The 26,221-nt window shown below is 41.3% G+C and overlaps 1 protein-coding gene across 1 annotated transcript; it reads right to left on the reverse strand.

Annotated features, from left to right (window-relative positions):
- Positions 1 to 2,571: 2,571 nt before the first annotated feature.
- Positions 2,572 to 24,217, reverse strand: OPRM1 (opioid receptor mu 1). The gene is made up of 4 exons (XM_054162700.1): positions 23,874 to 24,217; positions 10,347 to 10,699; positions 8,885 to 9,405; positions 2,572 to 3,386 (listed from the first exon to the last, which is right to left on the reverse strand). The coding sequence occupies exons 1-4, from the start codon at positions 24,215 to 24,217 to the stop codon at positions 3,348 to 3,350; spliced, it is 1,257 nt and encodes a 418-aa protein (XP_054018675.1). The 3' UTR covers positions 2,572 to 3,347.
- Positions 24,218 to 26,221: the final 2,004 nt, after the last annotated feature.

Raw genomic sequence — 26,221 nt, forward strand, 5'->3', positions numbered from 1 at the left:
AATCCAGCAGTGTGCATCTGTTCTGAAAAACCTGTTGGGTGCTGTTCCTTACACCAAAAGCTCTTAAAGAAACCAAAGTATAATGATATAGAGGGAAAAATCCTTCATGAATTAACAACCAAATGAAAGTCAAGAAACAGTAGGCATAAATAATAAACGGGAGGCTTCCAGTCATGCCCCAGAAAGTTGCTGTTCTGTCACACATTTAATGTAAGAGGGGCATAAAGTAACACAATTATAAAAAGAGTTATTTACAATAACTGGATGTTAGGAAGAAATTCTTCACTACAAAGGTGGTGAGACTCTAGAATGGATTGTCCAGACAGGTTTTGGATTCCCCTTCCCTGGCGATGTTCAAGGCCAGATTGAATGGGGCCTTGAGCTACCTGGTCTAGGTGAGAGGCATCTCTGCCCATGGCAGGGAAGTTGGATTAGATGATCTCTAAAGGTCTTTTCCAGCCTAGGCCATTCTGTGATGATTCTATGATACCCTGCCTCTGGGTTTAGCAGTACAAGCAAGCTTATTCCAGTGTCTAGGCATGTGCCCAGGCTGATTAATTTAATAGGAAAGAGCCTGGGAAGCCTTTATTGGCCAAAAGTTGGAAAAGGAGAATTTCCCTCTGCTCACCGTGTCTTTCTGTTGCTGGAACCAGACTCTAGGCTGTAGCTCACTGTAGGCTCCCCTACAGAGAGCTCTCAGCACAGGAGAGATGTGTGTGGTTTGAATCAAAATCAATTAACTTTTAAAAATAAAGAACTATTGGTATTTTTCCATTTTTTAAAAACAAAAGATATAAAACAGTCTATAAAGCAGTCAGGTAATTAATCCGAGAGCCTTTGAGCCGGTTGTGTTGGCATCAGTGGACTGCATGGCACTTTTCAAAGCTAAGCTATTAATTTATGGCATAGCATGTTGATCAACAGTATGTGGCAAATATACAAGAAACAAACATTTTTATTAAAGGCTTACAATGCAGATAGAGGAGTTGTGTAATAACATGCCACTTGCTGCAAAGCACTATCAATGAACATTCAAGCCTTCTGGGAAAACAAGGAACTTGACTTATTTTTACTAATGTTCTGGTAATAAAATTTGGTTGCTCATATCCTTAGGCCATCAAGACTTTAACGACATTAGTACTGTTTAAAAGATTTACTGTTATGTCACTCAATTAATTATTGGACTGTAGAAACCAAAAAATCTCTAACATTATTAGACTGTTGATAAATCATAGTAATTTTGGCTGTGAGCTTCATTCCATTCTAAATACAAAAGAAACGAAGGTTTGCATTAATTTTGTAATTTCTGTTTAAGCTGATCAACTTCTGACTAATCATGAAACTATGACTTTAATGAAATATTTCTTCAGTTAAGACTTTTCAAATAGCCACTCCATGTACTTCAGTTTTGTGAGGTTGCTGTATGTGAGCATGGCAGACTACTGCATCTTAATAATGTTGCATGATTATTCATGTGCCTTTCTGGTGTGTTCTATATTCTTCTGGTTCTCCAAATAACACACCTGTGTAGTGCAAAATAATGTGCCAGATTTTCCTGAGTGCCTATCTTATGCCACTTAAAAGTGAGATGTAAAACCTCTTAGAATGGTGATGACTTATACATAGAATACATACATAGAATAAACCAGGTTGGAAGAGACCTTCAAGATCATCGCGTCCAACCCATGAGGAGATCCTGCTAACTAAACCAAAATTAAATGTGAAATCCTTATGACAGAAAAATGGAATTTTCAACAGAAAATGGAAAAAAATAATATATATATATTTTACTATAGAAATATATATAAAATATGTATATAAAAAAATACATACATAAACATATATTAAGCTGCAACATAAGCGATGAAACTCAAATATTACTTTAATTTACAACTTGCAAATATTTGGCCTTCAGTCTTTATTATGCAGTCCATGGCAGAGACAAACAATTTCACATTAAAAGCACATTGTTACATCGATTCAAACACTGAAAATAAAAATGTATTTTGCCTGCAGAAATAAAAAGAAGAAAACCCCAAACAAACCTTCTCTATATAGTTCTATTATAGAATACACTTAAATTCATCAAAGTACATTTTCTCCTGGTTAACTATCGATGATTTATTTACAAAGCAAGTAACAAATAAGGGCTAGAAAATACAATTGCACCACAGATTATCTACACAGGTATTTCTATCTTTCCACACTAGAAAACAGCTAAGATGGCATTTACTTCAGTACAATGGTTCTTTCAGAACCCTTCATGTGTTTTAGCAGTTAATACAAAAAGGGAGATGAAGACAGTATTGTATTAGTTAGAAAAACAAACATGTTCTAGGTTCCTGTTAACCTTATTGGGTGAAAGAAATTAGAAAAAATGTCTAGCAAAAGGTGACTTTTTTTTTTTAACGGTCTACTGGATTAACTACTCCAAGAACTTCGCACAGGGATTGTCTGTGACTTACAAATTCAAAATTTTGCTGACAGGGCAGATGAAACTTAAGAAACTACTTGAAAGAGAAGCCATCATCAGCCCACGCCAGCTTTGACGGGCTTATAGCTACATGTTTACATACATGGGAATTTACGTTGAATACAGTCTGTACTGTTCTGGGGAATCATTTGATAACCAGTAACCACATGGAACACTTTCATATACTCACCTCTTTTAGAAGAAGTGATCTCATTGTTTTGCTTTTAAAGTCTCTTTTTAATGTTAAGAAACAATAGCAGAAAGTGAAGGTTGGAGGGTTTTCTCTGTTAAGTTTTCCCTTTGAAACTGTGGAACAGACAGTTCTTGTAAGAGAAGACCTCTTGAACTGCAAGGGTCTTGCTCCAGATCATCTTGTGAAACTTAACACAACACCAGCCTGCACAGAAAACATCTACAAATAAATTTTAAGAGTACTCAACAGTATTACAACTTGATTTCCCATCATTAAAAGCTCACCTCTATTTTTCAAACTATAGTTGTCTAGTCTTTCAATTTTTGTTTCAACCTGTTTCAACACCACTGTAACTTGTCAAGATCATGTCAGATTGTTACAGGAACAGCAGCTATGTTTAAGATTAGTGCACATATTCCTTACTGAAACATGACTGTTTTGAACACTGGAGCTTAGTAAGTGCCCATATCTTTTGGCTCTGCTTGCTGTTAAGTTTCATGCTTCTGTTGTATGCAATGGAGAAGTGCTGCAGAAGCAATTTTTACGGACTGGAAAAGTAGGCACTTTCCTCTGTGTATTTTGGAGGGAAAATGTATCCTACACATTCCCATAGCACACTGCCCAGACGCACTGTGGCACTGGTGCACAGTTGCTTTGAGAGCTATGCAGCAGGAGACCCTGTCACGGCAGTGGAGTGGTTTCAGCTTCCTGAAGTTCCAACTGAAAGGAAAGAAATTGCAAACACAATGAACAATTATTTGATTTCTTCCCACCCACAAATTTGTATATATGTTTGCATATGTGGTGGTTATTTTTTTTAAATGGGGACTTCACTTCTCATTTGCAGCTACTGTCCTCCATACAGACCAGAACAGGATAGGATAGAATTAAATGTGCAGCCCAGAGCAAGGTAAGGCTGCACCTTTCACATGAAGCCACAAAGGCAGAGGAAATGATCATAGGAAAGCTTCACGTCTGACTTTCAAAGAAAATCTGCTTACTCCAGTGTGTCCTGAAAGTCTTGCAGCCCTTTTTACTGCCCTGCAAATACTGTCCTGCAGTGTTAGAACCTGTTGTAAACAGGGTAGGTGACACCGCAAATAAAGGATTTACCATATGGAAAATAGAATGCCTGATCAGATGAAACCTGATCAAGACAAGAGAGGGAACTTGCTCTTCTCAAAGCAGTAACAAATAGATGAGGATTTTGGGGCAGGGAGAAGACAAGTGTATTTTCTAACTGGCTTGATTTCCAAGTATGTACAGCAAGAGTGGAGGCTGTCAGGACTTCTGATTTGGAGACAAATTTTTCCAAGGCCAGAAAACAACTCAAATGTTTCTCTAATTAAACACGATGTACTTAGGGACCACCTTTGTTCTGTATCGGGAATATTTCTCATCTCCTTTCAGCCAGAAACTGACCTGATCCTAAATGTGAAAAATCCCTGTCCTTTGGAGAAGTCTAGATTCAGAAATTAATTTGGAAGTCCATATTCACTTACCTTTATGAATTAGATAAAAGAGAAGCATTTGTTATTTTTTTTTTTTACTAATGAACTTTTCCTGAAATCAAAACTTTATTACTGAAATATGCTATTATTTACAGAGAAGATATGCCCATTTTCTAATATTACATGGAAAGGCCATTCTCAGTACAGGTAGATGTGAATCTTCCAAGGTTTGGAATCTGCCCAGCCTTTGTCATGTTTCTGCATAGGACTCGCCACCATTCCCCATGTTTGCAATCTGTCATACAGGAATGGGAAAATTAAAATATAAGAAAATACTATCTTAATTTATTTAATTGAAGTGAAACTGGCTTTCAATTTTTCCATGTTTCAACTTAAAAAAGTTCTTCTTTAATCTAATATCCTTTTTATTTCTGTATGTGGTGGCCAGACCAGGAAAGAAGGGCAAAGCTTTCAGGGCTGAGCACAAATACCAGAGCTTGTGGTTCCTGAAAATATCTGAGACCTCATTTTCAACATACAAGGAGGATTTGCAGCTTCTGTTATGGCATTTATGCACTTCAGTGGTTAAGGAGAAAACACCAAAAGCTAAAAATTTGGAAAACATTTACATAGAATGGCTAAATAGTCCTGAAAATATGTCTATATATAATTTGCTTAGTTGCTTGGGTACAGTTAGGTGAGGCTACTATAAAAAATGAACTGGGTCACTAAGAAACTGACTGAATCAAACTAAATTTCTCAAATGTATTGAAAAAAACCCCTCTGCTGGTATTTGGTCATTACTGTTGTCTACCAATACAGGGTCATACAGAAAAAAGTTCAAAGCAACTTTGAAGCAGTTTTGCTTTGCAAGCAATTTCCCCAGGATTCCATCACTCCTACTCTCCTTTAAACTCTTCAGGCAAATCACAGAATCAGAGTCACAGAATGTTAGGGGCTGGAAGGCACCTTGAAAGTCCATCTAGTCCAACTCCCCTGCCAGAGCAGGATCACCTACACTAGATCACACAGGAATGCATCTAGGTGGGGTTTGAGTATCTCCAGAGAGGGAGACTCCACAAATCTCCTGGGCAGCCTGTTCCAGTGTTCCATCACCCTCACATTAAATTTTTTTTTTCATGTTTACATGGAATTTCCTATGCCTCAACTTTTACCTATTGCCCCTTGTCCTGTCATTGGGCATCACCGAGAAGAGCCTGCTTCCATTCTCTTGGCACTCACCCTTTACACATTTATAAACATTGAAGTGTTCACCCCTTAGTCTCCTTTTCTCCAAACTAAAGAGCCCCAGCTCCCTCAGTCTCTCCTCTTAAGGAAGATGTTCCATTCCCTTAATCATCTGTGCTGAACTCTTCCAAGCAGTTCCCTGTCCTGGAACTGAGGGGCCCAGAAATGCACACAATATTCCAGATGTGGCCTCAATGGGACAGAGTAGTACACATTTAAAAGATTGCATACAACTCTGAAAATTAAAGTGAGAAAATCCTTTAAACTCACTTTAGAACAAACATAACCCACGCAAATAAAACAAAAAATCAAACTCTTAATCTAGATCTTTTTAGTAATGTCAAAAAGCCTTTTAGAGTAGGCCAATGTCCAGTATCAATGCAGAACAATACAAATATTTATGCTGCTTCCTGTTACTGCTTTTGCAGTGATAGAAAACACAGCTGTTCCTTCTACCACTAAATGCTTATTTTCAAGTGCCTTAAGTGTGTGCGACCCTAAGATGTTGAGGGATCGAGCGCTTGCATTTCTCATAAACTTTAGCAGGATTGAAGAATTCTCACTTGGCAAAAAAGCAACTTTGCAAATGATGTGGCGTGTGCATGAGGACTACACAGCCTTGCAATTAGGATTTGTATCAAATGCTCTCCAAGGCTTTGTCTAAACAAGGGCTTGTTAGTATACTTATATCAACACCAGCTCAACTTTCTTGTACAGAACACACTTGCCTGTGAAAAGAATGCCCTGCCAACAGAATTCACAAGATCTTACTGTAAGCAAACAGTGGTTGGTTTGAGGGATAATATATACATTTTTTTCTCTCAGGACAAAAGCTAGATTTACCCTAAGGTTTTCTCTATGTAAAATATAATAGTAGTAATTAAAAAAAATGATTAGATGTTACACTTGCAAGTATTGTTCCAGAGAATCTTTTTAGTATAGATTAATCCCACAACCTTGTCTGTCATTCTGATAGTAGCAGACAACAAAAATATTGTTTCTTACAGAAACGTTTGCTGGAAGAAAAAAAAAATCAATCAAGTTTAATATTGAGGTTTGAACATGGCTTGTTGTGAATGTGGAAAGTGAGAAATACAGCACCCAATAGCTGATGTGCTGTACTCCAGGGACTGCAGCAGTGAGAAGGCTCAGATCTGCATCCAGCAAGAACAGATGGCAGGAATGAACCAGTGGCAGCAGCTGCCAAAGCAAGGACCGTAGGGATGATGGTGAGGTAAGTGAAATGTAGCCCATTTACAGCCACTTCCAAGTTCTTTCCAGACCATGAAAAAGGAACTATCCACACATCTATGAAGAGGAGAACCAATGGCTAGTTCCTAGAAAAAAAATACCAAAGTAGTCAAAGCTGGGTAGTCAAACGACTTATAGATCTACATGGACCTTTTTTGTTCCATGCATATTGCCTCTTTGCTTTGGTGTCCTTCCTTACTGCCTCACTTGGACCTCATTCCTGATGTTCACCTTACACCTCTAGAGTCTTCCCCTCACATCTCTTTCCTTCCACTTCTTTACATGTGCTTTCTTTCTTCTTAACTAATAATTTCATCACTATTCCCTAAATGGGAAAAAAACCAAACCAAATCAACCAACCAACAAACCAACCAGAAAAAACCCCAACAACCAACCACCAACATGAATGAACATAGCCATGAGACTAGCATCCTCCTTACTGCCATTAAAATGCTCACTTGCTTGATTCATTCCTGCCTCAGCTGGCTCTCTCCCTTGTCAGTGTAAGTTGAAAGATCTTTTAGGGAAGGATCATATTCTGCTCTGTGTTTGCTCCATGCTCAGGGAAATAGACTCAATTTCACACAGACTCTGGGCAGTTTGACTTGAATCTTTGCAAAGGATAGAAGTTAAAAAAGCTATAGGTCTCCTTAAAAATAATACAAAGATTCATAATGAAATGTAGAAAATATGTGCATGCACACCGCATTGTAAACAGTGGGAATTGTACTAGATACGGATACAATGCTGTTGTCAGACACATGCACAAAACTGACTCCACCAAGGCTTACAAATATATTATTAACAGCTGAATCTGTCTAATAAATTTTCACTACATCTAGTAGATACTACATGTATATACATTCATATGTATGTATAGGTGCATGCCTATGCCAGGTTTGGCAGTTCTACTTCACCACCAAAGTGTGCACAGGACTGAGCAGGTGCTAACTGATTTTGCAGTCCAAGTTTGGCATCTGTGAATCTGATGCCGGTGAATGACACCACTAACTGCAGATGCTTAATAATGCCTCTCCCTTTAGCCCTTCTTCATTTAGCCTGCTCTCTCTTTTCTGGTGCAGTTTCTATTTTGCCTGTTTGGGGATTGTAATGTTCAGATTTGGGATTTCTGGCAGCATCTGAGTGGCATATGTACAACTGCTTTCACAAGAAGTCACTGACTTCTGCGCCTCAAGGAAGGAGGCAGCTAGCTTGTGGCTCGAGTGGCAGCAGCGAGAAACTGATGCAGAAGCAACCTAAGTACACTGCTAAAATGTGATACGGTAAAGAATGAACTAGATTCGTATATTCCTCTTTTTAATGAATTGCAGAGATGACTTAAGCTTTTTCTAGTGCTTGTGAAGTGTTGAGTTACTGTCATGAATGTTACGAGTTGCTTTCTTGTTTTGCTTGATCACTGAGAGAAGAAGATAGGGAATTCTAGGGAATCACAGAAGCACTGATGCTGAACATGAAAAAAAAGAGCTTTTTTTGCACAAACTAAGCAAAAATAGACCGCATTAAAAAAAAAAAAGATCTGATTCTCTTGGTATTTGCTGTGCCATAAAATCCCTACTTATCAAAGGCTTTTTTCTGTATGGGCAAGGTATACCTTAAATGGCAAAATGGCACAGTGATCCTTAACATGTATGTATATATATATTTTTATATATATAGAAATATATACATCTCAAGACCCACCTTAGCCAACACAGATAATTATTTGATACAAGAACTGCACGTAGACAAGCCTTTGTCTACTTCTTGCCTATCTTTGAAGACAAACAACGCTAGGTATCCCATCTTTGTACATCAATCAGAAGTGTATGAGCAGTTTCTTCTCTTTTTTTATTAACTGTTGCAATGAGAGAAGGAGACATCTATATTCTGTCCCACTCATGTTCCCATCAGTGGACAAAGAGTATGAGTAGAGAAATTTGTGATTAACCTCCAACTAGTTCTAAAGCAGTCACCTATTATAAACATGCTGCTAATGAAACAGTTTTGTATGCTTTGTAAATGCATACATGTTGGACCCAGTCATGCAAAGTACCCTTCAAAGCCCTCAGCTTCTGAGCATCAAGGAGAGAACTAGCACCATGCAGGACTGGGGGCTCTGTGTATGCACATACCAGTTTCAAATATAACCCTGAACATGTTTAGACCTTCGAATCGCTACAAATCAGTATACACTGTAACTTCAGAATACATGTCATCTCCAAGCGGGAGGCCTGGATCCAGAGATGACATCTCCACTGCTAGTCATACCTGGTGGTTAGTCCTGTCCACAGTGTTGGCAGTGGAAGCATGGTCACGAGTGTTTTGTCGGACTCGAGTGGAGTTTTGCTGCTCAATGGTTGAGGAAGTGGGGATGCAGAACTCTCTGAAACACCTTTTGAAATTCTCATCTAGAAACGCATAAAGGACTGGATTAAGACAGCTATTTGTGTACCCTAGAGCAATACAGAAGTGCCATGAGACGGTCTGGAAAGTAGTTTCAGGGATGTTGACCAGGGCTTTAACAATCACATAAATGTGGATGGGAGTCCAGCAGACAATAAACACTGCCACCACTACAAGAACCATCCTAGTGATTCTCCGCAGGTTCCTGTCCTTCTCTTTGGAGCCAGATAACATGCGAACACTCTTCAGGCGTAAAATCATCAGCCCATAGCACACAGTAATGATCAGGACTGGCATGATGAAGGCAAAGATGAACACACAGATTTTCAGGAGGTTCTCCCAGTACCATGCAGGGTGGGAGAATGTAAGTGTGCAGTCAATAGAGCCTGGAGAAAAAGGAAAAAAGCAAAGAAGAGCAAGCAGGTCAGTTTTTAATTTGATTTTCTCTAAACCTTTCTTTTTTGCTAAATATCATAGGAAAATATATGAAGATTTACAAAGTAAACAGGTAAAAGGAAGCCATCTGCAACCTGTCATCAGCACAAACACTGATAGTACACAGTTCTGCAAAACATGGATGAAGCATGAGTTAGAAAAATAAGAACGAAGTAGGGTGTTCTTTTCTGCTTCTTATTGCTTGGATTTGCATATACATTGGGTGACAAATAGAGCTGAATTGTCGTAAGTGCTTAAACTTTGACTCACTTTCACTTTCCTCATAAAATATGGTGAAAAGAAGGACAGCTTAACTGATGTACCTGCTGAGAGTCTGAGCATTTCATTGTAGTGAGAAAGACAGTGACATGACACTCGGTAACTGCAGTGGAGGGTTTGGATTTATATTGAGATGCTGTCACTTTATGGAAGGTCTTTGAGCACCAGTGATCCAGAATATGCTTTCTGCTCTGTACCACATCTTGTCAGACTAGGTGTAGACTATCTGTGACTGCCAACTTCACTTGGAATATTCTGGGTAAAGCACAGCTTTCTGTGCTGTATGACAGAGCATAAACACCTCACAGCAGAAGACAGTCAGCCACACAGATAGTTTTCCAAACACTACAGTAGCTGCGTGGAGCAGTGAGACTTGCACAAATGCACTGAAGTAGCTGAAGCTGCCTGTTGTAAAAGACAGATTATGTGCAGTGCTGTGTCCAGTCAAGTACAGCCAGATGCAAAATTGTTGGAGTGGTCCATTTGCACTGATACCTTATTCATACAGACAGGAGGTCAGATGATAATTTAATGCCTCTACAATAAAGTGAAACAATGCAGAAAGCAGTTTAAACATTGAAATAGTTGATTTAGCAATGGAAGACAGACTTACCATGCCTGTATTTAGTAGTTGCCATGAACATAACTGGCAGGCCAATGGCAGAAGAAAGAATCCAGTTGCAGACATTGACAATTTTGGCATTTCTGGGGGTACGGAAATCAAGGGCTTTAACTGGGTGGCACACAGCTACATAGCGATCCACACTCATGGTGCAGAGCGTAAAGATACTGGTGAACATATTGTAGTAGTCTATGGATATAACAATCTTACACAGGATGGTACCAAATGGCCATGTTCCCATCAAGTAATTCACACTCTGGAATGGCAGAGTACTTGTTGCTAGGGCATCTGCCAATGCAAGATTGAAAATATAGATATTGGTGGCAGTCTTCATTTTCGTGTACCTAGGAAAAAAATCAGGAAAGCATGTGAATGACCACAGCTGGCAACGTCAAACAAAATTGAGGCTAGTGCACCATCTATAAGAAACTTCTGTGAAACAATATGCTAGATACTGCCAAAGATCCTATTTTCTGCTTTTAATCATATGACTTTGCTATGGTTTATCTACAGTTTTTACATTAGCTAAAGGGTATACAAAAGATTAATTGTGCAGAGAGAAGGATATATGTAGAAGAAATATTATAGATGCTAAAGAATTGAGAAGCTGAAAAAAAATAATCACATTTTGTACATATCAGACATTCTACCAAATGGACAGATTTTCTGTATCTGCTCCTGTCAAGTATCAGATACATGGTTTCTAGAAACAGAGAACTCATTTGCAGGTTGTGGAGTAGTAATGACATAATTCCCCAGGGATTAAGTACCTAAAGGAATATAATTATCAAATCCATTGTCTAAAAAATTCAGGCTTTTAGACTTTCTTATTTGTTTGTAATTACAGGAACTCTAAATTGAATTTGTAACAATGGTTACTACATTGTACCACTAATCTTAGTGTCCAATATAAGCTGGACAGATGTTCTTTCAATTAAATGAGAAGAGAGATGCTATCAGCCATACACATGGAATGCATAAATCGAACCGGCACTTCAGGTGGATGCTGCAGCCCTGTTTCTTGAGGTAGGAATGGTTGCTCTGATCAACTGTGCTCATTTTGGCAGAGCAGTCTTCAACCTCCATTATACCCTCTTCTTACTAACTTTGTGCTGCTAACACTTCTTGAATTTTGAATATGTCACACTTTAATCACAGCTGAGCAGGGGGAGCTTTTTATATTTTAATTTGTATTTGCATTGCTAAAGGAAGATTAGAAAATCCTCCTTGGTTTCATCAAACTTCTGAAGAGCTCTTCACTGTTTCAAGTCTACTGTGTCAGCTGAGTAGCACTTAAGATCCAATTTTTATGAGGATGCTATACTTTTGCAATGCTACAACGGATGTTTCAATCCATGTAATATTCCTGATCTTGCTGTCCTGATGGCTGCTGAGGTTGCTGCGCACTGTGGCTGCCTGCCTTTTGGTGGCTTGTTCTTTTGATAAAACCTCCTTCTCTTTCTGCAAAGTAACAAGAACAGTGTTTGATTAAACATTTTATAATTTAGTAAGTGATTTGCAAGAGGAATAGCTCACTTGAAAAGATCTGTCTGGAAACCTGCTGGGGACAACAAAGTGTAAAATACATGAATTTTTTTTTCTCTCTGACTTATTTTTTTAGACCATGAGTCAAGTGCAAAAATACCAACAACCTGATAACAGAGCTATGTAGGAAAAATACATATGGAACTTTTTTCCTAGGGTCTGAGAAAGTGCTGAATGAATCTAGATAACTTTTATAACGAACATCTGAAGAACTATCTAGCGCTTTGTTCTCTCATTTTCTAGCACCAAGGAGCCATTAAAATTCAAATTTCAACTAAAGGTAATTTAAAAAAGATTTTCAAATAGATCCATTGACTTCTGTCTTAAGAAAGTATGACCTGAGTATGACACTTCCAAGTTTTAAGTAAAACCTACATACTGAAGGTACTCTAAAAACTTTTCTTACAGAAACACTCTATTTATCCAGCAAGACTGTAACAGCTAGAAAGGGGTAGAAGCAGCAAGCATCCATTATTTAGAAAAAAATGTACCCATTTGCAGTGTGGGAGAGATGCACAATAAGCTCCAACTGTAAAAACAGGAGAAAATGTTTTCTGGGCAATTTACTGGAGAATCTTGCAGAGAATGAAAACAGCAATATTTTTATATTGACCTTACTATTACGCAGAACGAAAATGTTATACCAAGCCCTCTTTTTGCCATGTCCCCCGTTGTTTATCAAAAATAAATGTCTATTCCATAGGTGTAGCCAAGGCCTGGCTAAGGTTATGCCTGGAGAGCTAACGTGGAGGTTTGAACATGTTGTGAGTAGACATAAACATTTTGCTCCAGTCACAGAATCACATAATGGTAGGGGTTGGAAGGGACCTCTGGAGATCTAGTCCAACCTTCCCGCTAATGAGGGTTCACTTAGAGCAGGCTGCCCAGGAACATGTCCAAATGAGTTTTGAAAGTCTTCAGGAAGAGGCTACACAACCTGACTGGAAGGCCTGCTCCAGTGCTTCATCACCCTTACACCTCCTGTGTTCTAGTCTGTGCCCATTGCCTGTTGTCCTATCTCTGGGCACCACTGACAAGAGCTTGGGCTCATCCTCTTGACATCTACCATCTAGATATTTATAAGCATTTGTAAGATCTCCTCTCAGTTTTTTTCTAGCCTGAAGAGCACCAAGTCTTTCAGCCTCTCCTCATAAGACAGATGCTCCAGTCCCCTAAATCTTCTTTGTAGTCCTTCATTGGACAATATCCAGTCTGTCTGTCTTGAACTGGGGAGTCCATAACTGGAGATGATACTCCAGATGGGGCCTCACTAGGGCAGAATGAGAGGTGAATCTCCCTCAACCTGCTGTTCAAAGTCTTCCTAATCACTCCAGGATACCATTGACCTTCTCGGCCAGAGCACACTGCTGGCTCATTTTTTGCTCATTGGGACTCCCAGATTCTTCTCCACAGAGCTGCTTTCCAGCAGGTTAACCCCTAACCTGTACTGGTGCATAGAGTTACAGTGGCCCTTGAACTACATTAGTTTCCCCTTCACTCAACTCTCCACTCTGATCCACTCAGGCAGCAACAGCAGTAAATAGCTTGGACACGGTGATCTTGAAGGTCTCTTCCAAGCTGGTCTATTCTATTCTATTCTACTCTATTCTATTCTATTCTATTCTACTCTATGCTGTGCTATGCTATGCTATGCTGCTATTCTGTGCTATGCTATTCTATTCTAAAGTGGAAGTGGCTCTCAATTCTGCACAGACAAGAAAAGGTGATGAGAATCCTGTATGCTTCACCCCAGGCTGCTGATGCCTAGTCAGCCCTGAGGTGACTGCCCTATCCTTACGGACAGACAAGAAAGCATGTTTAGGTGTGCTGCTGCCATCATAGGTTATAAATACACCAGCCAGTAAGTGACTGACTGTCAGGTTAGCATGCTAGCGCATGGGTAAGGAAAAGCTCTGAATTAATGGAATAAAGTTTCTCCACTGGAACCAGCATGGGCTTTATCCCACTTAAATGGCACACTTTTTTCAGTTTTTCTGTCTTGATTTTGTTTCCAGTTTAAGCTTAAAAGTTCTTGGACTTATAGTTTAATGGACTCTTGTAGGCTATTGATGAAGGATTTTGCTTGGTGTGCTCTGTAATCCTTACATTTCTAATCATGCTGGTTTTACAATGAAGGGAAGCAGAGCTTTTGTGGTGATAGAATGTATTTACCCCCACAATTGCCCAATCAACAAAAGCCTACTGAAATTCACAATATTCTTTTCAGAAAATTACATGGGATTTGGATGTTTCTCTGTATTATGTCAAGGTTTTACAAAGGGCTTATTTCCAAAAGGTACATTTTGCTAAACATGTATTTTTCTAAATAAGTAGATTATCACTGTCTCCAGAATTGTATTTTTTTTGGTACAAAGAAATAAATACTGAAGCAATTGATTAGCAGCAATTTGAACAACATGAAAAATAACAGTCCCTCAAAATGGAGCTCTTCAAAGCCTTGATCTTAGCTGTTATTGAATCTTTTGCTAAGGTATCAGCCTGCCTGTATCAACAAGCAGCACAAGTATTTCCACCATCCAGACAGATGTGTAGGTGATGAGATTTCTGTACCTTTAGAGGGACAGGCTTTTATATGTAATTAAATCATAGGATAACTGTATGACTTCTAGTACCAAAAGTAATATTATCTTTCAACAAATACCATTTTCACACTTTCATTCAAGGCCACTAAAGAATCTAAACATGAACAGACACATAAAGAAAGAACTGTACATGCATCTCTTGAAAACCTGAATGCTGATATATTGCATTGAAATTTTAGCATCTAAACCATTAACTATCAAATTTTGCATGACTGTGCATGGTTGAGAGTGAAGACAGAAGCTGGCTTCAAGCAACATTATATTTACATCTCTGCAATGAAAGATTATTTAGAGCTACATGATCCAATGTGTTGATATTTATCTCAATACCCTTCCTGATAGCCTTGATACCTCACTACCTATGCCCTTTCTATCTCCTCCACTATAAACACAGATATAAAATATTAATCTAATATTTATGAAGCATTTTTTAAGTTGGTAGTAGTAGATGATAGATTAGAATTACAACACTAGTGTCTGTCTAATCCTGTAGATAAAACTCAGCCTTGCCTTGTCTTCTATCTGGCAAAGATTTAAAATATACTTGAGTTTCAAGATCCAAGTTGTACATCCACTCAACTAGGACTGAGAAACTTAGAATGAGAAAAATAATACAGAAAACCACAAGAATCCTACTCTCATAGCCACCAATTTCCTAGCATTCAAGAATAAATAGAAAGCCTTGAAATGTCTCTTCAACTAGCAGCCCATGGGCTACTTGTTTGCAAATCAAATAAAAAGTTGACCAAACTAACCTATAGAGACCCTCAGCTTTACTGCACAAAGCATAACAGCATATTGAGCAAGAGTCATGATCATCTTGCCTTTTACTTCAGCCATGCAACAAGAGAGAGGTGGGCAAGACAACAAAAATTTAAGATTCTTTTAAGTCTCTATGGCTCAAAAGTAAAGAACAAATAATATTAAGACTATATATTTTCTTTAAAAAACACCAAAACAACCCCATTTTTTTGTTTGCATCGCACTTGATCTAAGCTGAATAGACACAGCTGCTATGCAGCTGATCTTGTTCCTGTTGCTTCTTGGACAAGCTGTTTTACATCCATGAGGATTGTTCAAATATAACCTCCTCCAGAACCTTCAGACTTTCTGTACCAGATGACTTTTATAGCACCTTTGTACCACTAGGCCAGTGCAAAGAAACCACAGAGGCAAGCCACATTTAGACCAAGGAGTATATAGTAATACATACCATTACAAGTGAATTTGAAAACTGCTCCTACCTGAGTAACAACAATGAGGAGAAAAGCAAAACAGTCTTTTGCACTTAGGAAATGGGCTGGACAATGATTGGTAATAACAACTTTCAGCATAAAAAGACATGCAAGCTTTTGTCTGCAGAATGCTGATTTGGAGACAAAGACTGTTTCAATTGATTTATGTTTAAGTTCAATGAAAAATATATGGAAAAAAAATAATTACAGGAGATTCACTGCAGAAAGAAGTCATTCATGCAAATGGTTTGGCTGCTGAAAGAAACAACAGCCAGCAATTAGGTCTGGCATACAGACAATCTGACTTAACTCTTGTTGAGGCTGGAGATTAAGTTAGTATTTTGAATTCATGTTCTTCTTGCACAAATGACTTGTTAAACAAATGAAGAATCATTATATGCATATGTTGGATTAGTAGAGGTCTCCATTGGGTGGAAAGATTAAACCATGAAGTATGCCTAGTGAGCCAATTTAAATGAACATTTATTTCCATGGCTCTTCCAGTGCATCATGCATATGCAACTCAACAACAGTACGGAAGAGGGTGTTTTTTGTGTGCTGTCCTGAGTTGTTAGGTACTTTCAATTTTCACTGAGCCCTTAAAACTTTGACTAAAGGTCATGTCATATTCAGAACTGTCTGGTAAAACCCTCAAAAATGTCTTCTGTCTGCCAATCCAATTAGTATGTTTGACACAAAAATGAAGTCTCTCAGCTAGCCATGTTCTGGAAAGTACCTCTGAGCTAAAGGGTCTGAAATAACAGACAACTTACAGACAACCTATCATACTCTTTTTTTTCTTCTTTGTGTGAGTGGGTCTCCATAGAGTGAAAGACCTGTATTGTACCTTAGCCCCAGTTGTGATGTGCTATGGCAGACACAAAACCTATTAAAGTTTTGAGGTCATATATAGTCTGGATGAGCCTAACCTACCTGTCTGGGAAGCATATGACTTAATCAGCTTGAAGATGTAGTCTTTGATTTGTCTATTTGTGAGTACTTCAGAATGCTTATGCCTTAAGCCATTAAATTCAAGCTCTGACTACAAGCCCAATAAATTTGTGCAGAACTCTTACATGTTATTAGGCAGTCAGACCACTAAGATTGGAGGTGCCATACTGTGGTTAACAATCTACTCATCATTTTGATTTATGTTCTTGTGAAGAGATCATATACAAGCATGCTACTTAAAAAGAATAAGCCCTCAGGGAAAACAACAAACAACAAATTGAAAAATCCTCTCCAGCAGGCGCAACACTGCAGCAGAAAATGTTCACACTTAGCTAAAATGAGATTGTGCAATTTGCAGCACATTCATTTCCTGTGCTGATCCTGACTTTGGAGGTAAAAGATGAACAAAAAGTGAAGGAAGAAAGTTTTCAGTGCAATTAAGAAAGGCAGAGGCAGTGGTTGTTTCCTCCTGTTAAAGCCTTCTGACTCCCAGCATGGCTCTACCTAGTCAACACTGTGACCATTGATAGTGGTTTAATTAGAGAGATGAAAAATCATACAAATGTCAGCATTACTTCAGGTGTCTACACATGACATAATAAGAGAATGTACTAGATCTGAAAGCACTAGGTATAGTTACTTGACATCCTTTGTCAGGAGCACAGGAAGGCCTTCATATACATTATGCTGAAGCAGCCTTCTCCTCCCTTCTCACACACTGGCATGGGGATGTCCATATTCTAAGAGTTTGAATGTATGTGCTGAATATGGACCAGATAACTACTGGACTGTAGCTGCTTCAGCTGCTATCTCTTTCCCCCAATACTTTGTTTTCCTACTGCAGAGTTCTTTTTTCACTTTACTCTCTTCCACACCACAAATGAAATTAAGCCAGTAGTATGTATACTCCACATGACAAGGGTTGTGTCCAAAATGGGAGCTCTGAGGGAGGTACTGAGATGATCATCTTATGAGAAGGATTTAGGTAATTGTTTCTTGGATGGTTTTTCTATAGAGGCAGCACATGTCAGGGCTGGAGGTTAGCACTGTACAAGAGGAAATTAACTTCTGCTCCCTGTTTCCCCTTAGGGGAAACACATCTCTCAGCTGGGATTGCTCCATACAACACAAGGAGGAGATGCTCCATTTTACACATTTTTTTGTTTTGAAGTTTTACTCCTGATCTGAGACAGAAGATCTTATAGCTGATAATTGAACACTTCTCAAGAAAAAGGTGCAAAAAATATGCTATTTCATGTTCGCAGTTATTTGATTAGCTATCGTCTGTCATCTCTACCTTTTTTTTATCATGCAAATTAAAAGGGCAACATAAACAAATTTTAGAAGTGTTTAACATTAAATGGATGAAAAGAATGCTTCTCTACACAGCTGGGCTAAGCTGTAGAACACCTTGCTACTGAACAACATTAATGGCCAACTTCCAGAACAGAGCAGGGGCTTTGAAAGATAATGATTGCACTCCCACTTATAATACCATAAACCCAAACTTCATGCTATAAATCAAACAAGACATAGAAGGTTATAGATTGAAGGTTGAGATCAGCCTAACCACAGTCACTCCAAAAACAGCTGGGTTTGCATTTTCAAAACACGTGAGTATATTTGTATTTTGAAGAGGATCATCAAGGACTGACAAAATGTCTTTTTACTTGGAATCATAATAAACAATTTAAAAAATATGCCTGTAAATCAGTATCTCTGTAACTTCCATCTTGGAACACCTAAGCTTAAAAGTAAGCAGCTTAGAATCTTTAGAATTGTTTCAGAATTCTGGAAATGCTGCTGTAGGGAACATTTGTTTCCTTAGCTTTGTTTAGAAGTGGTAATATTTGTGATGTTTTATTTCCAACCTTATTTTTGATTCTGATTTTTTTGGGACCACTGCACAGTACAAATGTCCACAAGAAACCACTGAATAAATGGTGATGCAAACTGCAGCTTAGAAAGTCTCTCTGCTGGCTAGCAGACTCTTAGAAGGACTCTCACACAGTGATGCCACTATTATTTCCACTCTTTTACTTAACACTGGCTGCTGGCTATGGCTGGAAACAAGGATAGTAAGCTAGACTATGATGGCCTTACATCATGCTGTTTGAGATTTTTGTAAATAAGCCACCTTTTGATCTAGACAATTTATAAATGGTTATCAACAGTGTTGAATAAAAAGCTCTGATGATTTGAAAAATTACTGTAAATAAAAATGAAACAGAGCAGTATTTCATGACTGTTAGCTTATTAGCTCATGAGTCATTAGCTTGCTAACAATTACATAACATAAACAATAGTGCTTACAACATTTTCTAATTTCTTTCTACTAAAGCCACAAAAAGTTGGTATAATTTAACTTATTTTTATAAGGAAATAGTAAAAAATAAATCAGGAAGTGTTTAACATTATTTTTCATGGAAGCCATTACCAAAATAAAATTCCAGGAAAAATACAGTGGGATCAAACCAGCTTTTTCAAGAGAAATAAAGTGTGAGGGGATGTTTTCTGTGCAGAAGTGCCAAGTGGTAGCTTCTAGCAGAGCAGAGATGTCTGCCCTCCTTTACGGCCACCTCTGCTTCCTCAAGGAGATAGGATTTGCCCCTGGATTTCAGGCTAAATTATTTTTGGTCAAATTTTGACCACATTCATATCAATTTAATTGTTTTTTAAAAAGATAACATAAAGATAGACATAATGTTCTATCTATTTCCTTGATCATGGGGGAAGAAGGGGTGCTGTTTGCTAGTCATTTACCCACTAGTGGAGGCTGGTAAATTTCTATCAGAAACAGTATGAAAACAGGGACACCTGCCTTTCCGTAATGCAGGTGCTGAGGGTGACCCCCTCATTATGCTGCTCAAGCAATTCAGCTTCTGTTCTCTTCCTGCCCAACCTCTCTCCCTCAGTTCTGTCCCCCGATATTCACTGACTTGTGCTGGTGAGTAATATAAACTCAGAATCAACATGACTGTTTAAGGCTACTGTGGCCTTAGTTATAGCTCTTATCAACGAGGTGGAACATATTCACACATACAGTGCCATCCAAATGCAGAGAATTTCACACAGCTGTGGACAGGAAACAAAAGAATTAATTTTATGTATTTCTTGGTTTCTAAGTTCCCTGGCCTATGCTTCTTCAAGAAATGCTGTAGGCCTTCTTTCACATTGCATTCATAGCTCCATGTCCCCGTACAAAAAATAAACTGTTTTATATAAAAACTTGCTTCTCTTCTGCCAGTTCCAAGCACATGATAATTTTCTGTTCATTTCTCTAAACAGACTCTCTCTGCTTCATATGTTATGACCTCTTTCCAAAGCCTCCACTTTCCCTTTTCTGTGCACAAGTGGGAGAGTATTTATTCTTTTGGTGGTATCAATTCTTTCTACAATTGAAATTTTACCCCAAATTCCATTCAATTTCACCCCAAATTCCATTCTACTTACCAGAAGAATTTTCCTGACGTACAACTGAGCTGAGCTGAAGTAAGCAGAGCTTTCAGTACTGTATACAGTGTTTCCTAAGCAGACGCTTCAGCCACAGCTTTTTCTTTTCTTTCAAAACACAATTAAGAGGCTATTTTGAGAAAGACAGAAATCTCTTTGTTTCACAGAGAACTTATTTCCTGGCTTTAATTTTTTTTTAAGAAGGGTAATAATTTACTCTAATGAAATAGGACATTTCCTTCCTCCTGTGAAGGCTCATGGAGAACCTGAGTCCCCTTTGTTTATGCTATGTGTCAAAATTAATAGCAAAGCAATTAAGGAATCACTCTTGACTTAAGTCACTTAAGCAGCTGTGGGTGGAATTACAGTTCTCTCAGGGTACTTGGCATCACGGTGGTCTAGGACCTCAGAGAGTTACTCTTCTCTTCTATACCACCGAAGCAAAAAAGATTCTCATCTATGATCTATTACAGCTTCCAGCATGTTTCTTTAATCACAGGGCATATTCTTCTTCCTGTTCGAATGTGTGACTAATATCCCACTGAGTTGATGAGAAGCTGGAAAAGACTATAGATTACTGTGTAAATTAATTCAATACCACATGGTACTAATTGTACACTGTCTTCTTGTACTCTGCAGCAGTGAGAAGCAGCATTTGCTGTTGACATAGCCATAATAACTCTGTCTTCATCTCAGTAATTTACACTTATAGGAAGTACATGAGGAAAACAGATAATAAAAATTATCTACATAGTTTTTCAGATTATGGGAAATTCATGGCTGGCAGTATGACATCTGGCTATTACTGCTGAAGGCATTTTTTTGTACTTGACAAAGGAAAAGGTTCAGTGTTAGCAACAGGGAGTTCAGTCTCACACACCACAGATATAATATGTAAATATTAATTCAGGGATGAAAGTATATAGCTGAACAGGAATCATTTGGGAGAATGAGGAGGGTGGATGAGAATGCTTTAATTATAAAGTACTAGGTATCAACTGGAACCCGTGGATCTGCTTTGCATAAAGAGCCTGATTTTCATGTCAAAAATTACAATGCATTTCTAACTCCTTATTGGTGGCACTGTGGACTGATAGGGACAGTTCCACATCAGGCAAACACTTGCACAGCTTTGGCTCCAAACCTGTGTTTCTGCTTCATGCAGAAAAGTTTTATGAATAATAATGTTTCTAAGAATAATAATTATTACAAAAATATTTCCAAAGAAGCATGAGATATTAGCATGCAGCACACTGCTTTCACTGGGGCTGGACTCTTAAGGACAGAGTCGCAAATATCACCTACCTCCCAAATCCTAGCATTTTCAAGGCACACTAGGTACCAATGTAACTTTAAGATCTCATTTCTAGTAAGCTCAGTTCTTCTTGAAATTAATACAAATGTCAGTGGTTTGTTCTTCTTGAGCAGATGTGGCATGAAAGGTAGATAAAGAAGGGGAGTTAGGTATGATGCCAAATTCAATCCAGTTACAAGATTTACTTCCTACCTGTAAGTGGATCCCAGGATACAAGAATGTGAGCATAGGCATTCACCATTTCATATATGCATACTGTGAATACTGTCATGTCAGTATGGCTTGCAATAGGAAATAAATCAAGAAGTTCCCTATTGCTCCTCAGATATACTAAACCTCTAGAGAAGTACAGGAAAAAAATAAATTTTTATGTTGCTTAAACCACAAAACCTTATTCAACCATTAACATGTAAACTCTTCTTCACCCCAAACTGGTAAACAGCTGCATGATATTAATTTGGAAGGAGCTCTGTCATATCAAAAGCTGTTCTTGCACAAGACACCTGTGTTTGGTCCTGCCTGTGCCACAGAATTTCTGTATGGTTTTGCAAAACCATTACATTTTGTGTTTTCCTCTGTAAAATGAAGATGTGTTTCTACTTTCTCCTGGTGCTTCCAGCTTTTGTTCCTAAGATGCAATCTTGTGGGAAAATGCTCTCTTTAGGTAGAAAACTAAATGCAAGTGCCTTATGCAATTTGGTTTTGTGGTGCAAGTGTAATTCAATTAATTAATGTAAGAAATATGAACCCAGACTGGGTTATACCCACTATAAATACACAATTCTAGGGACAACCTGTGGCATGCTCCTGCGCTGACAGCTCTCCTGGCTCTGTTACATTGTGTATCTGTTTTTCTCCCAGAGGAATGCATTCAATGCTACTCAGCCCATTGCAGTCATGCCCCTGTTCTGCAGCTGTATCTTCACAGCTTATGCTCAGACTGAATAAAAAACAGAGGGCAGTAGAGAATCTCCCTAGCTCTGTGCATCTACAACGCAGCCTCTGAAGTATGGTTAAACTCACCAGGCTTCTGAGCTGCTATAGTTTGAACCACTGATTCCTGTTACTTGCATTCTGGTTAGCTCTAAGAGCTGAACAGGCTTTGCAGTAACATCCTCAACGCATGATGAAAGAATCAACCTCCACCAAGCCACAGCACCCTACTTTACTTCTACCCTCACTTCTGGCTTTTTGTAGCTCACACTGTTTGGGCTACACCAACCATGAAACTACTCTGGTGTGGCTGGCCTGCAATTGATGCTGAGTGCCAGCCTCTGCTCCTGCCTACCAGCTCCCTGTTGCAGTGGCACCCATGCCCAACAGGAACTGCTTGGGAAACACTGCATTCAAAAGAAAAGGGGACACTTTCTAGACGTGGGGAAACTGGAAATGCTTGAGCTGCCCCTGCAGGGGCAAACCCTGCAGCAAAACCCGCAGGCTACGCAGAGCTTGCCGGGAGCTCACTTTGGAAACGACGATCAGCCACTAAGGAAGGGCAACTCGGTCAATTCTGCTTTGTTGCGTCCTGCCCCGCCGCTGCCGGGAGGTGGCAGTGTTTCGCCGCCGAAGCCTCCGCCCGCTGCCCGGCGGGCACAGCAGTCAGCCGAATCCTGTTCTCGCCCCTTTTCCACAGATTTACGGGCACTGGGATTTCTTGGGTGTGAAAGTCCCACTTGTGGTGACCCGTAAAAGCCCGGATGGTCTTGCGTGTGGAAAAAGTAGCGAAGTGCAGCACAGCTGGGGAGCAAGGATTACGGATAGCGGCCGGTGATCCTGCCGTAGTGATGCACGTGTATGTATATATACATATACAAACGTATATGAATATAAACATATAAATGAAGACTTAAGGCAGACGAGATCTAAACCCGGCCAGTGGGAAGCGTTTGGACGCGATGCCATTTATATGTTGCATGTCCGTTTGGAAGAGGAGGGAGCAATGCCGCGTGAAAGTACGCCGATGTCCGTGTGCGAGCTGGTACGCTCCCAGGCTGCAGCGCAATTCCCTTTAAATCCTCCCTCCTCAGGGGACAGGTGCGGGATTCAGACCCGTTGGCCATAGCAGCTGGTAGAGGTGCTGCAGCGCGCAGGGTCTGCAGAGCACCCCCGGACCCACAGCGGCGCTGGCAGTCTGCCCAGCTCCGCCAGCCTTTACTGCACCTCCTCAGGTTCCTCTTCCCCTATCACCCGCCCCGGCGCCTTCTCAAAAGACTTCTCCCCTTCCCTGAGGCGGCAGGAACCCCTCCGCACCCCCCGGTGTGGCCTTTTGCGCGCCGCCAGCTGGAGACTGACCGCAGCATCCCCCGTCGGGACGCCAGTCCACGGCCTGCTTCCCCGCGGCGGAGCGTTTGCCCCGACGGCAGCGGCGTCGGAGGGAGCTGCGGGGCAGGGCAGGGCGGGGCAGGGCGGCACTCACCTGACGATGACATACATGACCAAGAAGTTGCCGAAGAGCCCCACGACGCACACCACGGAATAAAGGGCCATGATGGCGATGGCCGTGACCACGGAGGGGCCGCCGCCTGTAGGCGCGCAGGGTCCGCCGCCACCCGCGCTCCCGTTGGCGCCGCCGCAGGGTTCGGAGCGGTTCCAGCCCACCGCTGCCGCCGAGGCGTTGCCCCAAGCTCCGGGCGGCGCGGCCGTGCAGAGCGAAGCGGCGGAGCGACAAGCGGTGGCAGAAGTGTTGGTGACGAAGGGGACCTCCAGGGCGCCGGCGAGGAGCGGCGCGGAGCCGTTGCCCAGCAGGTAGGCGACAGCCATGGCGTGCAGCGGCGTCAGCTTGGCCGCCGGTTCTCGGTAGCCGAAGGATGCCCAGCGCGGGGCTGGTGCGGGGCGCTGCTGCCAAGGGGCGCGGTGCGGGGAAGGCGGCAGCGCCCGCCCGCCCCGACGGCGCGCCCCGGCGCTGGGTACGAGCACATGTGTGCGGCGGGCGGGGCGGGTAGGGGAGGAGGGGCATGCGGCGGCGGGAGCGGCAGAAAGCGGCAGGGAGGCGGTGCTTCCACTCTCCGCTCTCGCCTGGGTTGGTGGGGTATGGGCCGCCTTAGGGGGGGGTGAGCGCCGTCCCCGCCGGGGCGCAGTTGGTGCAGAGTGGGTCTGCCAGCCCGGTTGTGGGGCTGCCAGCCCGGCTGTGTCGCTGCAAGGCCGGAGGGGGCCCGGGGCCGCGCCAGCAGTCATCCTTTCGCGGCAGGGGGGCACTTGACAGCAAATCGCTTAAAACGTTCATTTCCCGAGCGCCACGGGCAGAGAGGAAGTACCGGGAGAGACTGGCTTGGCGAGTTGCACAGACGGGCAGGGAGAAGATCAGTGCGTGACTGACAAACGTAATGAGTCAAGGGTCTTGACAAAGCCATGTCCTCTGTGATTACAGAGTGAGCCTTGCCTTGTAATAAAGTGTGGTGAACTGTACGGCACCGTGCTGTGAGGGGGGACTGAATGGAACTGTGCTTTAGAAATGACTCGAATCTCACGGGTTCTTGGGAGCTTTCCAGAGCTCCAAGGATCCTCTCACCTATGATCAGGTGACCCGCCTGCTGGACGTGGGGAAGGCTGTGGATGTAGTCTACCTGGACTTAAGCAAGGCCTTTGACACCATCGCCCACAGCAAACTCCTGGCCAAGCTGTCAGCTCATGGCTTGGACAGCAACATGTGCTGGGTTAGGGACTGGCTAGAGGGCTGAGCCCATAGAGTGGTGGTGAATGGTGCCACATCCAAGCTGGCAGCCAGTCATTAGTGGTGTCCCCCCAGGGATCAGTGTTGGGCCCAATCCTACTCAATATCTGTATTGATGATCTAGATGAGGGGATTGAGTCCACCATTAGTAAGTTTGCAGACAACACCGAGTTGGGAGCAGGTGTTGATCTGTTAGAGGGTAGCAGGCCTGTCCATAGGGACCTTGACAGGCTGGACAGATGGGCGGAGTCCAACAAGTCCAAGTGCTGGGTGCTGTGCTTTGGTCACAACAACTCCATGCAGTGCTACAGGCTGGGGTCGGAGTGGCTGGAGAGCAGCCAGGCAGAAAAGGACCTGGGGATACTGGTTGACAGATGGCTGAACATGGGCCAGCAGTGTGCCCAGATGGCCAAGAAGGCCAATGGTATCGTGGCCTGCATCAGAAATAGTGTGGCCAGCAGGAGCAGGGAAGTCATTCTGCCATTGTACTCAGCACTGGTTAGGCCACACCTTGAGTCCTGTGTCCAGTTCTGGGACCCTCAATTTAAGAAAGATATTGAGACACTTGAATGTGTCCAGAGAAAGGCAACGAGGCTGGTGAGAGGTCTTGGGTACAAGCCCTGTGAGGAGAGGCTGAGGGAGCTGGGGTTGTTTAGCCTGGAGAAGGGGAGACATTATTGCTCTCTACATCTACCTGAAAGGAGGTTGTACCCAGGTGGGAGTTGGTCTCTTCTCCCAGAGAAGAACCAGCACCAGAACAAGAGGACACAGTCTCAAGATGCACTAGGGGAAGTTTAGTCTCGAAGTGAGGAGAAAGTCCTTCACAAAGAGAGTAATTTGCCATTGGAATGGGCTGACCAGGGACGTGGTGGAGCCACCGTCCCTGGAGGTGTTCAAAAAAAGGATTGGATGTGGCACTTGAAGCCATGGTTTAGTTAGTCATGAGGTGTTGGGTGATAGGTTGGACTTGATGATCTCTGAAGTCTTTTCCAACCTTACTGATTCTCTGATTCTGTGATTCTATACATTGGTGTGCTTGTTATCAGATGCAGTAACACAGACAAAACTGTTTGCTAAACTGTACATGCCTTGTA

The sequence above is a fragment of the Dryobates pubescens genome, chromosome 6 (genome assembly GCF_014839835.1).
Source record: "Dryobates pubescens isolate bDryPub1 chromosome 6, bDryPub1.pri, whole genome shotgun sequence".
Classification (NCBI taxonomy): Eukaryota; Metazoa; Chordata; class Aves; order Piciformes; family Picidae; genus Dryobates; species Dryobates pubescens.